Source organism: Chiloscyllium punctatum, chromosome 19 (genome assembly GCF_047496795.1).
Source record: "Chiloscyllium punctatum isolate Juve2018m chromosome 19, sChiPun1.3, whole genome shotgun sequence".
In the NCBI taxonomy this organism is placed as follows: Eukaryota; Metazoa; Chordata; class Chondrichthyes; order Orectolobiformes; family Hemiscylliidae; genus Chiloscyllium; species Chiloscyllium punctatum.
Genome location: NC_092757.1, coordinates 42,125,602 through 42,140,001, shown reverse-complemented (window position 1 = coordinate 42,140,001; position 14,400 = coordinate 42,125,602). Strand labels below are relative to the sequence as shown.

General features: G+C 42.5%; 1 protein-coding gene across 3 annotated transcripts in view; it reads left to right on the top strand.

Annotated features, from left to right (window-relative positions):
• The window catches only part of rcc1l (RCC1 like), a 58,612-nt gene that overhangs the window by 23,483 nt on the left and 20,729 nt on the right, over positions 1 to 14,400 (top strand). For all 3 annotated transcript variants that reach the window (XR_011963272.1, XM_072589257.1, XM_072589258.1), the window contains exons 7-8: positions 10,427 to 10,608; positions 12,386 to 12,473. Coding sequence is in view for 2 of the 3 variants with exons in the window: in XM_072589257.1 (XP_072445358.1) it covers positions 10,427 to 10,608; positions 12,386 to 12,473 (270 nt within the window). In the remaining variant the exon portion in view is untranslated. The remainder of the gene's footprint in view (positions 1 to 10,426; positions 10,609 to 12,385; positions 12,474 to 14,400) is intronic.

The window sequence follows — 14,400 nt, the reverse complement described above, 5'->3', positions numbered from 1 at the left end:
ACCTAACACTACGGGCAATTTAGCACGGCCAATTCACCTGACCTGCACATCTTTGGACTGTGAGAGGAAACCGGAGCACCCGGAGGAAACCCACGCAGACACGGGGAGAATGTGCAAACTCCACACAGTCCATCGCCTGAGGCGGGAATTGAACCCGGGTCTCTGGCGCTGTGAGGCAGCAGTGCTAACCACTGTGCCACCGTGCCGCCCACTTTGGAAGGAGTAACCGGGTTACAGAGTACTGGGTTAATGGTAAGATTCTTGGCAGTGTGGATGATCTCGTGTCCATGTGCATAGATCCCTAAATGTTGCCACCCAGGTTGATGGGGTGTTAAGAAGGCATACAGTGTGTTAGCTTTTATTGGTAAAGGGATCGAGTTTCGGAACCATGAGGTCATGCTGCAGCTGTACAAAACTCTGGTGTGGCCACATTTGGAGTATTGCATACAGTTCTGGGTGGCCACATTATAGAATGGACATGGAAGCACTGGAAAGGGTTCAGAGGAGATTTACCAGGATTTTGCCTGGTATGGAGAGAAGGTCTTATGAGGAAATGCTGAGGGATTTGAGGCTGTTTTCGTTAGAGAGAAGAAGGTTAAGAGGTGACTTAATAGAAACATACAAGATGGTCAGAGGATTAGATAGGCTGGACAGTGAGAGCCTTTTTCCTCAGATGGTGATGGCTAGCACGAGGAGACATAGCTTTAAATTGAGGGGTGATAGATATAGGACAGATGTCAGAGGTAGTTTCTTTACTCAGAGTAGTAAGGGCGTGGAATGCCGTGTCTGCAACAGTAGTAGACTCGCCAACTTTAAGGACATTTAAATGGTCATTGGATCGACGTATGGATGAGAATGGAATAGTGTGAATGGGCTTCAGATTGATTTTACAGGTCAGCACAAAATCAAGGGTCTGTACCACGCTGTATTGTTCTACGTTCTATGTACAGGATGGAAACAGACCGTTTGGTCCAACTCATCCATGCTGAACAGATATCCTAAATTAATCTAGTCTTACTAGCTAGCACTTGGCCCAGAACCCTCTAAAACCTTCCTTTCATATACCCATCCAGATGTCTTTTAAATATTGTAATTACACCCGCATACACACACTACCCTCTGCATGCAAAAGTTATCTCTTAAGGCCTTTTTATATCTTTGCCCTCTCACCTTAAAGTTGTGCCCTCTAGTTTTGGAATCCCTTACCCTTGCGAAAAGACCTTAACTATTTACCCTATCCATGCCTTCATGATTTTATCAACTTCTATAAGGTCACCCCTCAACCTCTGACACTCCAGGGAAAACAGCCCCAGCCTGTTCAGCCTCTCCTATAGCTCAAATCCTCCAACCCTGGCAACACCCTTGTAAATCTTTTCTGAACCCTGTCAAGTTTCAGAATCATATAATAAGATCACCTGTCATTCTTCTAAACACCAGTGTTAATCCAACCTTAGGGGTGGCACAGTGACTCAGTGATTAGCAATGCTGCCTCCCAGCACCAAGGACCTGGGTTTGATTCCACCCTCAGGAGGAATCAAACTGTGTGGAGTTTGCATAATCTCCCTGTGGTTGATCAATTTCCTCCAGACTTTCTGGTTTCCTCCCACAGTCCAAAGAAGGTGAGATGCTTTGGCTTTGCTAAATTGTTCATAGTGTCCAGGAATGTGCAGGTTCGGGTAGGATGCATTTAGATTGGATGCCCTTCGGAGAATCTGTGTGGACTGGATGGGACAAATTACCTGCTTCCATCATCCCAGGAACTGACAGACTGGAATCGCTATGAAGTGCCTCCAGTGTGAGTATACCCCTCCTTAAATGAGGAGCTCAAAAAGACTGTACCCGGAGCTCTTGGTTGCGGTCTTGCTGTCACTCTATATAGTCATTGATTCCAAAAAGAAATAAGTGAGGCCCCAGCATGGATCACTGCAACACTGTACGATTAAAAACCTGAATATGATCCATTTATCCCATCTCTGTTTACCGTTAGTTAGCTAATCCTCTATCCATGCTAATTTTGTTGCCTCCAACCTCATGAGCTCTTACCTTCCATTGGTTACTTTTTATGTGACGTTATCAAATGCCAGTCAATTCGACTGTACAGCGAGCATAAAAAACAGCAACAAATAAAGTCAAAGGGGGAAGTCAAAGTGAAAGGGCAAAATTAATGGCTCTTCAAGCACATAATTAGAACAAAATAAAGAATGAATGGCGCATATAGAGATTAATGGATATGATCTTTTAGCCATTGCAGAGATCAAGCCTGGGAACTCAATATTCAGGGGTATGTAACCTTTCGAAAGGGCAGACAGAAAGGTGAGGTGTTGTTATTAGGAGATGAAATTAGTCAATTAGCAAGAAATTATCTTCGATCAGATGTTATAGAATCCATAGGTTGTTCTGTAGGACAAATTATTAGGAAATGAAGAAGTCAGGGAAAAACCTCAATTTTCACATATATTGGGAAATCAATTTGGCACAGGTAGCCACGCGGATGAATTCGTAGAATGTCTTCAGGATAGTTTCCTTGAACCGTATGCTGTGGATCCAACTAGAGATCAGGCTATTTTGCATCTGGTAGTGTGCAAGAGACAGGTTTAATAAATGATTTGAGAATATACAATCCACTAGGGACCAGTGATTGTAACATGGTAGAGTTTAGCATCCAGTTTGAGAGACTTGATTTGGAAATAACTGTGCCAAGCTTAAATGAGGATAATTGCTTTAAAATGAGGGCAAAGTTGGCTGGAGTGGATTGGGAAAGGCGTTTAGCAGAAGAAACAGTTGATGAACAATGGCACATATTTCAAATAAAAGTTCATGACTCACAGCAAAGATCCATCTCAGTGAGGAAGGGAGTTTCTAGGGAATGGATAAACCAACTGGAGGATTTTCGGAAGCAGATAAACCAATTTATGGTTAACCAGGGAAGTTAAGGACAGAAATAGAAAAAACAGATATAGCTGGAGAAACTCAAACTCCTTCTAGAAGGGTCACTGGACTCGAAATGTTATCACTGTGGAGAGAGTTTCTTCAGAAATTTCTCATGCTCCCTCACGGACTCCTTCAGGCACTGTCTTGCACCCTTTCTCACTCCCTTGGCTTAATTAGTAAGGAGATCAACAGAGTAAGGGGATCAAAAGTTATGGGGAGGAGGCAGAATGTTGAGAAGCATATTAGCTGTGATTAAATGGTAGATTAGACTCGATGAGCAGAACAGCCTTATTCTGCCCCTATTATCTGATGGTCCTTTGGACCTGGTTTCAAATCCTGTCATGGCAGATATTGGAATTTGATTTCAATTTTTAAAAAAATCTGGGATGAAGAGTCTAACGATGACACCATTGTCGGAAAAAACTCATCTGGTTCACCAATATCCTTTAGGGAAGCAAACTACCACCCTTACCTGATCTAGCCTACATGTGACTTCAGACAAACAGTAATGTGGTTGACTCTTAACTGCCGTCTGGGAAATAAAACTGTTCTGTCCAATGATGCCCATGTCCTGTGAATGAATAATAACGGAAGAAAAGTCTGTTCTGCCACCTTCACGGATGTGTGGACTGGCACCTCTAAATTCCTCTGTTCCTCTGAGCTTCCTACTGTCCTGCCAGTCATTGAGTTCCAGAGCGCATCACCCCACACCTGTCCAGGTTAATTTCCATCTGACTATTCAGTTTATGATCTCCTATAATCTCAGGACCTTCCTCCTCACTGTCAATCACCCAGCCCATTTTTGTGTCACCTCATCATCTGCCCACATAGAATCATACAGTACAGAAGGTACCCTTGGGCTATACAGCCAGAAATAAACTGCTATCTACACCAGTTCCACTTTCCTGCACTAGGCTTTGAATGTTATTAGATTCTAATTACTCTTTAAAGGTTATGAGGTATCCTCACCTCAACTGTCCTCACTGATAGAACATTCCAGAGTTGAAATGTCTAATACTAGGGGTAGACATTTAAGATGAGAATAGGAAAGTTCCCAAGGAGATGTGAGAGGTAAGTTTTTACACAGAATGGTAGGAATTTGGAACACGTTGCCGGAGATAGGGGTGTTTTTAGATAAGCACATGAATATGCAAGGATTGGAGGGATATAGATCAAGGGCACGCAGAAGAGTTTAATTAAATTTGACGTCATGTTCGGCACAACATCGTGGTCCAGAGGGCCCATTCCTGTGGTGTTCTTAAAAAAAAATTCCAAACCCCAACTACTGTCTGGGTGAAAAGCTTTTTGCACACATCCCCCTCTAAACCTCCTGCATTTCACTTTAAAAGCCCCTTGTCATTGACCCTTTGATGAAGGGAACCAGCTGCTTTCTATCCACTTTGTTCATGCCCCTCATTACCTTGTACACCTCCGTCAGGTATCTCAGGTAGCCAGGGGGAGTATAAAACTAGAGGGTATTGGTTTAAGGTGGGAAGGGAAAGATGTAAAAAGGACCTAAGGGTCAACCTTTTCATGGAGAAAGTGGTGCGTGTAAGGAACAAGCTGCCAGAGGAAGTAGTGGAGGTAGATGCAATGACAGCATTTATAAGGCATCAGGGCATATGAGTAGGAAGGGTTTAGAGAGATATGCTGGCAAATGGGACTGTCACTTTAGGATGTCTGGTCGGCATGCACGAGTTGGACTGAAGGATCTGTTTCCTTGCTGTATGACTATATAAAACAACTTAAGCTTATTCCACTTCATCATAGCTAAAATGCTGCAACTCAGGCAACATCCGGTGAATCTCGTCTGCACCCCCTTCAGGGCAACCGTGTCCTTTTTAGTGTGTGGCCAGAACTGCACACCGTACTCCCAGCTGTCACCCAAACAAAGTTCCATTCAGCTCCAACATAATGTTCCTGCTCTTAAAATATGTCATGACTGATAAAAGCAAGTGTCCCCTTTCCACCTTAACTACCCTATTAACCTGTACTGCCATCATCAGAGGCCTGTGGACAAGCACCCCAAAAGCCCTCTGTTCCTCGAGTGGATATTCCAGGAGTGATGCAACTGGCCCAACCACTCAGTTTTAAACAAAACACAATTTATTTACAGACTATTGAATGAAACATGAACAAAAGTGAGCCAAATTTAGAATTAATTAACCTATCTGAAAATCCAGTAGATTATGTCGCAGCTTAATGATGCTTGCAACATTCTCATAAACACCCACCTGGCAAAAAAGGTAAAACCAGACACAAGTTCCTATGTGAGAGAGATTATAGAGAGGGAGGGGATCAGCATGGAGCTGTTTTCTTGGGACCAGCAGCTTCAAACAGACTGCTTGCTAAAACCAAACCCTGAACTGGGAGAACTCCACTTTCATTGTACAAGTGTTTTACAAAAAAAATCGTAAAAGCGTTTTGCCTGAGGTAGTATCTGTTAGCCATAATTAAAGGGCTAATCCCAGGCAAATCACAACCTTCTGCTGTCACAGTCCTTTTTGAGAAAAACCAAGGACAACATAACCGTGGTAAAGGAGCAGCAGCATTGTCACACCTTCATCAGTTTCTCATGTGGGAGCTTGTCAAAGCACATATATGTACACACACGCACACACATGCACAACGCACCAGTCGCTCTCTCAGATACTAGTTACTGGTGGAATCATTCCCAGTGCTGTGATGTCTGTCCAGTAAGTTAACTGGATGGATGCAAACCAGCAGCTCATTGGGCTCAAATGTAGGCGACTGCAATTATATCAACTCTGTTGATTTTAATAGCTACCTATTTTTCACAAACTTTTTTTCAGTTTTATACAAGCCCATTTGCCAGTATCTGACTGGATCCAACCAATGACCTGGTCAGTCTATCTTCAGATTATGACTTGAGTTTTTGGGGTCTGACTTTTAATTATCGGGATACACATCAAAGTGTATTTCTGTGTGTCTGTGGTGATGTTTGTGACTACTGACCTACATCTTAGTTTGGAATGATTGGACAGGGTGATACTGACCTTTGAACAGCTTTCAACAGAAGAGGTGCTCTACATTCACATAGTTCACGCTATAAGTCACACGAAGGGCAGAATTCCTATCTAAAAGGGTAAACACATTTGAAATTTGAGCGATTCAGTGAATGATCCACAATGGAAAAGGTCATTTCCCTATCCAGTGCTCCACGAGTCAGTTTCTCATTCTGATTAGAATCCTTCATAGTAACTATCTCAATCTTTAATTTCATATGCTTCTGACTAAATCTTTTATAAAAGATAGTCTTCCCAAAAGCATTTGATTTCTCACCATGTTGACTCTGCCTCCTTCATCCTCTTCCCGCTTTTTATTTAGAGTATTCTATTTGGTGGTCACAAGGATTGGATGGAGAGACAGTTAGAAGCAATGAGGAATTTGTAACAGTATGTTAGCAGTTATAGGAAGGGGGCAAGTCTCAGATACAGTCGCATAGATGGGCTAACTCCAGGAAAGGTGAGAGGTAGGCAGCTAGTGCAGGAGTCTTTTCTGGATATACCCATTTCAAACAGGTATGCTGTTTTGGAAAATGTAGGGGGTGATCGATTCACAGAGGAATGTTGCATGAACAGTCAAGTTTCTGGTATTGAGACTGGCTGTAATGCAATGAGGGGTACGTCGGGTTTCAAAAGATCAATTGTGTTAGGCAATTCTCTAGTCCAAGGCACAGACAGATGTTTCTGTGGCCAACAGCGAAAAAGCAGAATGGTGTGTTGTTTCCCTGGTGCCAGGATCAAGGATGTCTCAGAGAGGGTGCAGAATGTTCTCACGGGGAGAGGGGCCAGCAAGAGGTCATTGTCCACATTGGAACCAATGACATAGGAAGGGAAAAGGTTGAGATTCTGAAGGGAGATTATAGAGAGTTAGGCAGAAATTTAAAAAGGAGGTCCTCGAGAGTAGTAATATCTGGATTATTCCCGGTGCTACGAGCTAGTGAGGGCAGGAATAGGAGGATGGAGCAGATGAATACATGGCTGAGGAGCTGGTGTTTGGGAGAAGGATTCACATTTTTGGATCATTGGAATCTTTTTTGGGGTAGAAGTGACCTGTACAAGAAGGACAGATTGCACCTAAATTGGAAGGGGACTAATATACTGGCAGGGAGATTTGCTAGAGCTGCTCGGGAGGATTTAAACTAGTAAGGTGGTGGTGGGGGGAACCCAGGGAGATAGTGAGGAAAGAGATCAATCTGAGACTGGTACAGTTGAGAACAGAAGCGAGTCAAACAGTCAGGGCAGGCAGGGACAAGGTAGGACTAGTAAATTAAACTGCATTTATTTCAATGCAAAGGGCCTAACAGGGAAAGCAGATGAACTCAGGGCATGGTTAGGAACATGGGACTGGGATATCATAACAATTACAGAAACATGGCTCAGGGATGGGCAGGACTGACAGCTTAATGTTCCAGGTTACAAATGCTACAGGAAGGATAGAAAGGGAGGCAAGACAGGAGGGGGAGTGGCATTTTTGATAAGGGATAGCATTACAGCTGTGCTGAGGGAGGATATTCTTGGAAATACATCCAGGGAAGTTATTTGGGTGGAACTGAGAAATAAGAAAGGGATGATCACCTTATTGGGATTGTATTATAGACCCCCTAATAGTCAGAGGGAAATTGAGAAACAAACTTGTAAGGAGATCTCAGCTATCTGTAAGAATAATAGGGTGGTTATGGTAGGGGATGTTAACTTTCCAAACATCGACTGGGACTGCCATAGTGTTAAGGGTTCATATGGAGAGGAATTTAAGTGTGTGCAAGAAACGTTTCTGATTCAGTGACCTACTCTTGAGAAATAAGGCAGGGCAGGTGACTGAGGTGTCAGTGGGGAACACTTTGGGGCCAGCGACCATAATTCTATTAGATTTAAAATAATGATGGAAAAGGATAGACCAGATCTAAAAGTTGAAGTTCTAAATTGGCGAAAGGCCAATTTTGACGGTATTAGGCAAGAACTTTCGAAAGCTGATTGGGGGCAGATGTTCGCAGGTAAAGGGGCGGCTGGAAAATGGGAAGCCTCCAGAAATGTGATAACAAGAATCTAGAGAAAGTATATTCCTGTCAGGGTGAAAGGGAAGGCTGGTAGGTGTAGGGAATGCTGGATGACTAAAGAAATTGTTGGTTTGGTTAAGAAAGAGAAGGAAGCATATGTAAGGTATAGACAGGATAGATTAAGTGAATCCTTAGAAGAGTATAAAGGCAGTAGGAGTATACTTAAGAGGGAAATGAGGAGGGCAAAAAGGGTACATAAGATAGCTTTGGCAAATAGAATTAAGGAGAATGCAAAGGGTTTTTACAAATACATCAAGGACAAAAGGGTAACAAGGGAGAGAATAGGGCCCCTCAAAGATCAGCAAGGCGGCCTTTGTGTGAGCCACAGAAAATGGGGGAGATACTAAATGAATATTTTGCATCAGTATTTACTGTGGAAAAGGATATGGAAGATATAGACTGTAGGAAAATAGATGGTGACATCTTGCAAAATGTCCAGATTACAGAGGAGGAAGTAGTGGATGTCTTGAAATGAGTAAAAGTGGATAAATCCCCAGGACCTGATCAGGTGTACCCGAGAACTCTGTGGGAAGCTAGAGAAGTGCTTGCTGGGCCTCTTGCTGAGATACTTGTATCATCAATAGTCACAGGGGAGGTGCCGGAAGACTGGAGGTTGGCTAACGTGGTGCCACTGTTTAAGAAGGGTGGTAAGGACAAGCCAGGGAACTATAGATCAGTGAGCCTGACGTTGGTGGTGAGCAAGTTGTTGGACGGAATCCTGAGGGACAGGATGTACATGTACATGAAAGGCAAGGACTGATTAGGGATAGTCAACATGGCCTTTTGTGTGTGGGAAATCATGTCTCACAAACTCAATTGAGGTTTTTGAGGAAGAAACAAAGAGGATTGATGAGGGTAGAGCGGTAGATGTGATCTATATGGACTTCAGTAAGGCGTTCGACATGGTTCCTCATGGGAGACTGATTAGCAAGATTATATCTCACGGAATACAGGGAGAGCTAGCCATTTGGATACCGAACTGGCTCAAAGGTGGAAGAGGGTTGTTTTTCAGACATGGAGACCTGTGACCAGTGGAGTGCCACAAGGATCGGTGCTGTGTCCTCTACTTTTTGTCATTTACATAAATGATTTGTATTCAAGCATAAGAGGTATAGTTAGTAAGTTTGCAGATGACACCAAAATTGGAGGTGTAGTGGACAGCGAAGAGGGTTACCTCCGATTACAACAGGATCTTGACCAGATGGTCAGTGGGCTGAGAAGTGGCAGATGGAGTTTAATTCAGATAAATGCGAGGTGCTGCATTTTGGGAATGCAAATCTAAGCAGGACTTGTACAGTTAATGGTCAGGTCCTAGGGAGTGTTGCTGAACAAAGAGAGTGCAGGTTCATAGCTCCTTGAAAGTGGAGTCGCAGGTAGATAGGATAGTGAAGGAGGCGTTTGGTATGCTTTCCCTTATTGGTCAGAGTATTGAGTACAGAAGTTGGGAGGTCATGTTGTGGCTGTACAGGACATTAGTTAGGCCACTGTTGGAATATTGCGTGCAATTCTTCCTATCGGAAAGATGTTGTGAAACTTGAAAGGGTTCAGAAAAGATTTACAAGGATGTTGCCAGGGTTGGAGGATTTGAGCTACAGGGAGAGAGGCTATGGGATGACCTTATAGAGGTTTACAAAATTATGAGGGGCATGGATAGGGTAAATAGGCAAAGTCTTTTCCCTGGGGTCGGGGAGTCCAGAACTCGAGGGCATAGATTTAGGGTGACAGGTGAAAGACATAAAAGAGACCTAAGGGGCAACTTTTTCACACAGAGGGTGGTACGTGAATGGAATGAGCTGCCAGAGGAAGTGGTGGAAGCTGGTACAATTGCAACATTTAAGAGGCATTTGGATGGGGATATGAATAAGAAGGATTTGGAGGGATATGGGCTGGATGCTGACAGGTGGGACTAGATTGGGTTGGGATATCTGGTCGGTGTGGATGGGTTGGATTCAAAGGATCTGTTTCCATGCTGTACATCCCTATGACTCTATAACCTGGTTAATCCATTCCATATTACAGTCTCTAGCAGTGGACTGATTGGCCTTTAATTTCTGCCCTTATCACTGAAGAACAGAATCATGAACTGACAGCTCCTATCTGAAAGATTGTTTCCCCAGCTTTCTGCAGGTTCTTGGGTTGTATTCTGTTAGTTCTGGAGATATGTTCAGTAATTCCTTCAGTTCAATTCCTCTAAGTGATAACTTTCACAACGTATTCTCCACCCGCCAAACTTTGACATCTCTGCTCCAAAAGCTTTCTAACATTGTTGCCATTTCTGAGTGTACGCAATTCTCCTTCAGCATTCTGCCCTGATGACCAGTGCTTTTGTAGAAAGCTTGTTATTGCCTTTGTGTAAAGAGTTAATTGTTTGTATTTGAAAACAAGCAAAACCTACTCTGTTATGTTTTTACTTAGGTCTTGGTCACTATGGTGTTACCTGTAAATTGACCAAGATAGCAGGCGATATTGCTGGAGTCAATATTGTACAGACAGCAACATATGGAGACTTCTGTTTAGCCGTATCCAAAGATGGGGATGTGTTTGGCTGGGGAAACTCTGAGTATCTTCAGCTGTCTTCAGTTACTGAGGCCACACAAGTAAGTATGAGAGTCCCCTATCCAGAAAAACAGTTTGCAAAAGCGTACATAGTGATGACTTGGCATCTTACTACAGTCACAGCACAGAGTGGAGGTCTCTGTTCACTGTCTTAATCTTTGCTTGAACACTTTAGGCTACCTGGTTTCAAAAGGAGAAATAATTTGTTGGCTCTATAATAGATACAGCAGATGAATGCATGACTGGAGACTGGTGCAGAAGGGTGGTTTAGATTGGGAAATTGAGATCAGTTCTGGAGTTTACCTGTACATGCTAATGGTTTAAGTCTAAACAGAGTTGGCACTTCATTCTTTGCAGTGTGATTTGTTGGTGCTGTTGTGGAGGGTTAAAAATAACTCCGCTGGATGAGGAAATTGGGTTGGGGTCAAAATCGTTTTTTTTTCTAAGAGCTTTTCTCTCAATTTCTGGAGGGCTACCTTTTCATTCTGAACAACGGCAGGATATGATCTTCTGCTCCTGTGTTATCACATTGGGTATTTAGACTCTCAGAAGCAGCATTAGACTATCCTCAGCAGCCAGCATCCCTCTCGCCTTTTGCACTCCTCCCCTTTCTCACCACTGTCTCAGCACCTCGCCCTGTAGGTTCGTTACTCCCACCATCTAAATAGAAATAGAAAAGTATTGGGGAGGATTTGATATAAGAGGGAAAGCAGTGAAGTCTGCATCAGGGTTACCCTGCATGTGTTTGTGAGTGCATGGTCTGTGGTTAATCAGAATGGTGAGTTGCAGGTTCTCAAAGCTACATGGAAAATTATGTTGTGAGTACAAAAATCTGGATCAAGAAAGCTTTTCTGGAAATGAGCTGTTCAAGAAACAGGAAAGGAAGGGAAAAGGATAGAATGGCCAGATTGACAAAGCTGGAAGGAGGATGTTCCAAAGGGCTCAAGGACAGAATCAATTTGGCTACAACTAAGGAACAAAGAAGGAGCAATTTTATATTGCTCGAAATAGTCTGTAATGGCCACCAAGAAGTAGAAAAGAAGTAGAGGAACATGTTTACGTGGAAATAACAGAAAGATGCATGAATTATCAACAGGTTATGATGGGTGACCATAATTATTGCAATATAGACTTGGTAAGTAATGGTGTTAAAGGGCAGAGAGAGGCAAGAGATTCTAGAATGTGCTGAGTAGGATCTCTGAGGGAGTACAATCTAGTCCAAACAAAAAAGGTGGCACTGGCTGGACCTGGTTCACGGAATGAGATGGGCCAAGCAATAGAGGAATGTTTAGGGAACAGTAATCATGATATCATAAGATTTTAGGTTGAATATGGAAAAGGAGATGAAACAATCCAGAGTAAGGGTAATTGCATGTGTGGGGCAATCCCATCTTCAATGGGATAAAGATGAATTTTACCAAGATAAATCCAAATCAAAGATTAGTAGGCAAAAATTATAATGGGATTGATGAAGTGCCTTTAAAGAAGAGACAGATAAGTAACAGTCCCATGAAGGGGAAAACAAATCCAGAGCTTCCTGGATGTTTATAGAGGTAGAGGAGAAGAAGAAGTGATCTTATTCCAGCTAGTGGTGAATGTAATCTAACAGAGCCAAGCTGAATATGAAAGTTCAAAGAGGAATTGATAAAGCAAATACGAGAAACAAAGAGAAAATATGAGAAGAGACTGTCAGTTGACATAGAAGAGAATTTAGACTGTTGTGTAGCCATACAATATTTTAAACTGTGATAAAAGGAGAAACATGTAAAATCTCCCAACAAAGTGATTGTGACTTTCTTTCATTGCATGTTGTTGCAGGTGAATGTTCCAAAGTACCTTCCTTTTAAAGGAGTTGGGAAGATTAAACAGGCAGCATGTGGTGGAACTCATGCTGCAATCCTTAACAGTGAGTCCTCAATTTTTTAACACACTGCTCTGTTGAGATTGTTTACTGTCCAGACCTCCTTAATTCCAGCTGACAATATTAAGTATCATCATCACCGTTTATCTGTCCTTGAGTGACCATTTATCCTGGTGTTATTAATTTCACTGTCCCAGAAGATTAATTAGATATTGTAGGGACTACATAAATTTTATTTGCAAATAAATGCAAAATAGTAGTTTGAATCAAATTTTTTAACAACTCAAAAGTGCACCTGCATCGTGTTCACATATTGCGCAGCATGTAACTTTTTTGGATAAGTTAGCTTTTTGAGAGCTTTTTGATATTTTTGAGAGACTGACTGACACCAAATGCCTTTTGGGTTAAAAGAAAACTGCCCAGCAGCAGTTTTTGAATTGGCTTTAAGTTACAGTTTGCTACAGACCTGAGTGGGCAGTTAGAGTTGGACTTCTCAAAGCCTGAAAGCAAGCCCAATCTTTCTCGCTGGCTTTTTCCCCCTCCCTCTGTGAGTGGGAGAAAGCCAGCACCAAATGTCTCTGAAATGAGCAATTGTTTCATCTCGTTTTCCATATTCAACCTAAAATCTTATGATATCTAGAGCAAAAATCTAGATACAATTAATCGGTTACTGAATTGAGGATCACGATGGTTGACCACACAGTGATATCATCACCAAAGAGAAAAAAAAAGAGAAACACACCTCATTCCATTCCTTTTTATTTGGACTCTTCATCCACAGGATTTGTTCCCTCTTGTCTATGTTTTTCCATCTACGATATTTCAACAGAACTTTTTGTCTTGTGTGTCCTATTGAATTTATGAGTGTATGTTTGAATTTAAATGAGATATGGTTTAAGTTTTGAATAATAGTAAAGTTGCCATGGTCCCGGAGGACCATAGGGCTGCTCTCATTCGAGACAGATGACTGGTGGTGATTTATTCTGAGGGTCACCACACCTCAGGCAAGGAGAAAGGTTGAGAAGGAAAGTCCCTTATGGTAACCTCAGCCAGTGCAGGAATTAACTGTGGTTGAGAGCGGGTCTTTTAGAATCCCTACAGTGTAGAAACAGGCCATTTGGCCCAACAGGTCCACACCGATCCTCCGAAGCATATCCTATGCACACCCATTCCCCTACTCTATTACTCTACATTTCCCATGACTATAACCTACACATCCCTGAACACTATGGGTAATTTAGCTTGGCCCATTCACCTAACCTGCACATGTTTGGACTGTGTGAGGAAACCGGAGCACCTGAAGGAAATCTGTCCTCTTGTCCTGGGGATTGCAGGAATCAGAGAAAGCAGTCCCTCTTTCTTTATTCTATCATATTTCAGTCATCTTAAACATCACAGTCCAATCAGTCATTCCTGATGTTCTGTACTGTTGGAAGGCAAGCCCAGTTTGCAGACCATGGCTTCATAATTTAACCCTCATCTCGTTCTGGTGCATCTCAGCCACAGTGTCTCCAAGATGGTTATCCTGTTGCTGAGTTATGTTGCTCAGAACTGAATGCAGCAACACCACATGGGATCGAACCAGAGCTCTGGGCAGCTTCTTTGAATTTCCACTTCTTTGTATTCAGTCCCTTTGCAATTAAGTGCTAGCATTCCCAATTTTATACACATTTACTGTGCCATCTAACGTAGTCAGGGAGCTTGGGTCTGTTGTTATTGTTAAATAACTTTCCCTAATATATCTTCTACCTCATGTTTCCTACCCATAAACTGCTAAAAGTTTCAATAAAGTTCCTTATCATTCCTATAAGTAACATGCATAGTCAACATGTCAGTTTGAATTGTAGTCAGTGCTGTAATGTGGGGAAGTGCAGGAGGCACTTAATGAGCAGCAAACCCTGCAATGTTTTCTAGATGCCACATGGAATCTTCTGCATGCGCTTCAAAGCAAGTCTTTAAGGTGTTGTGTGAA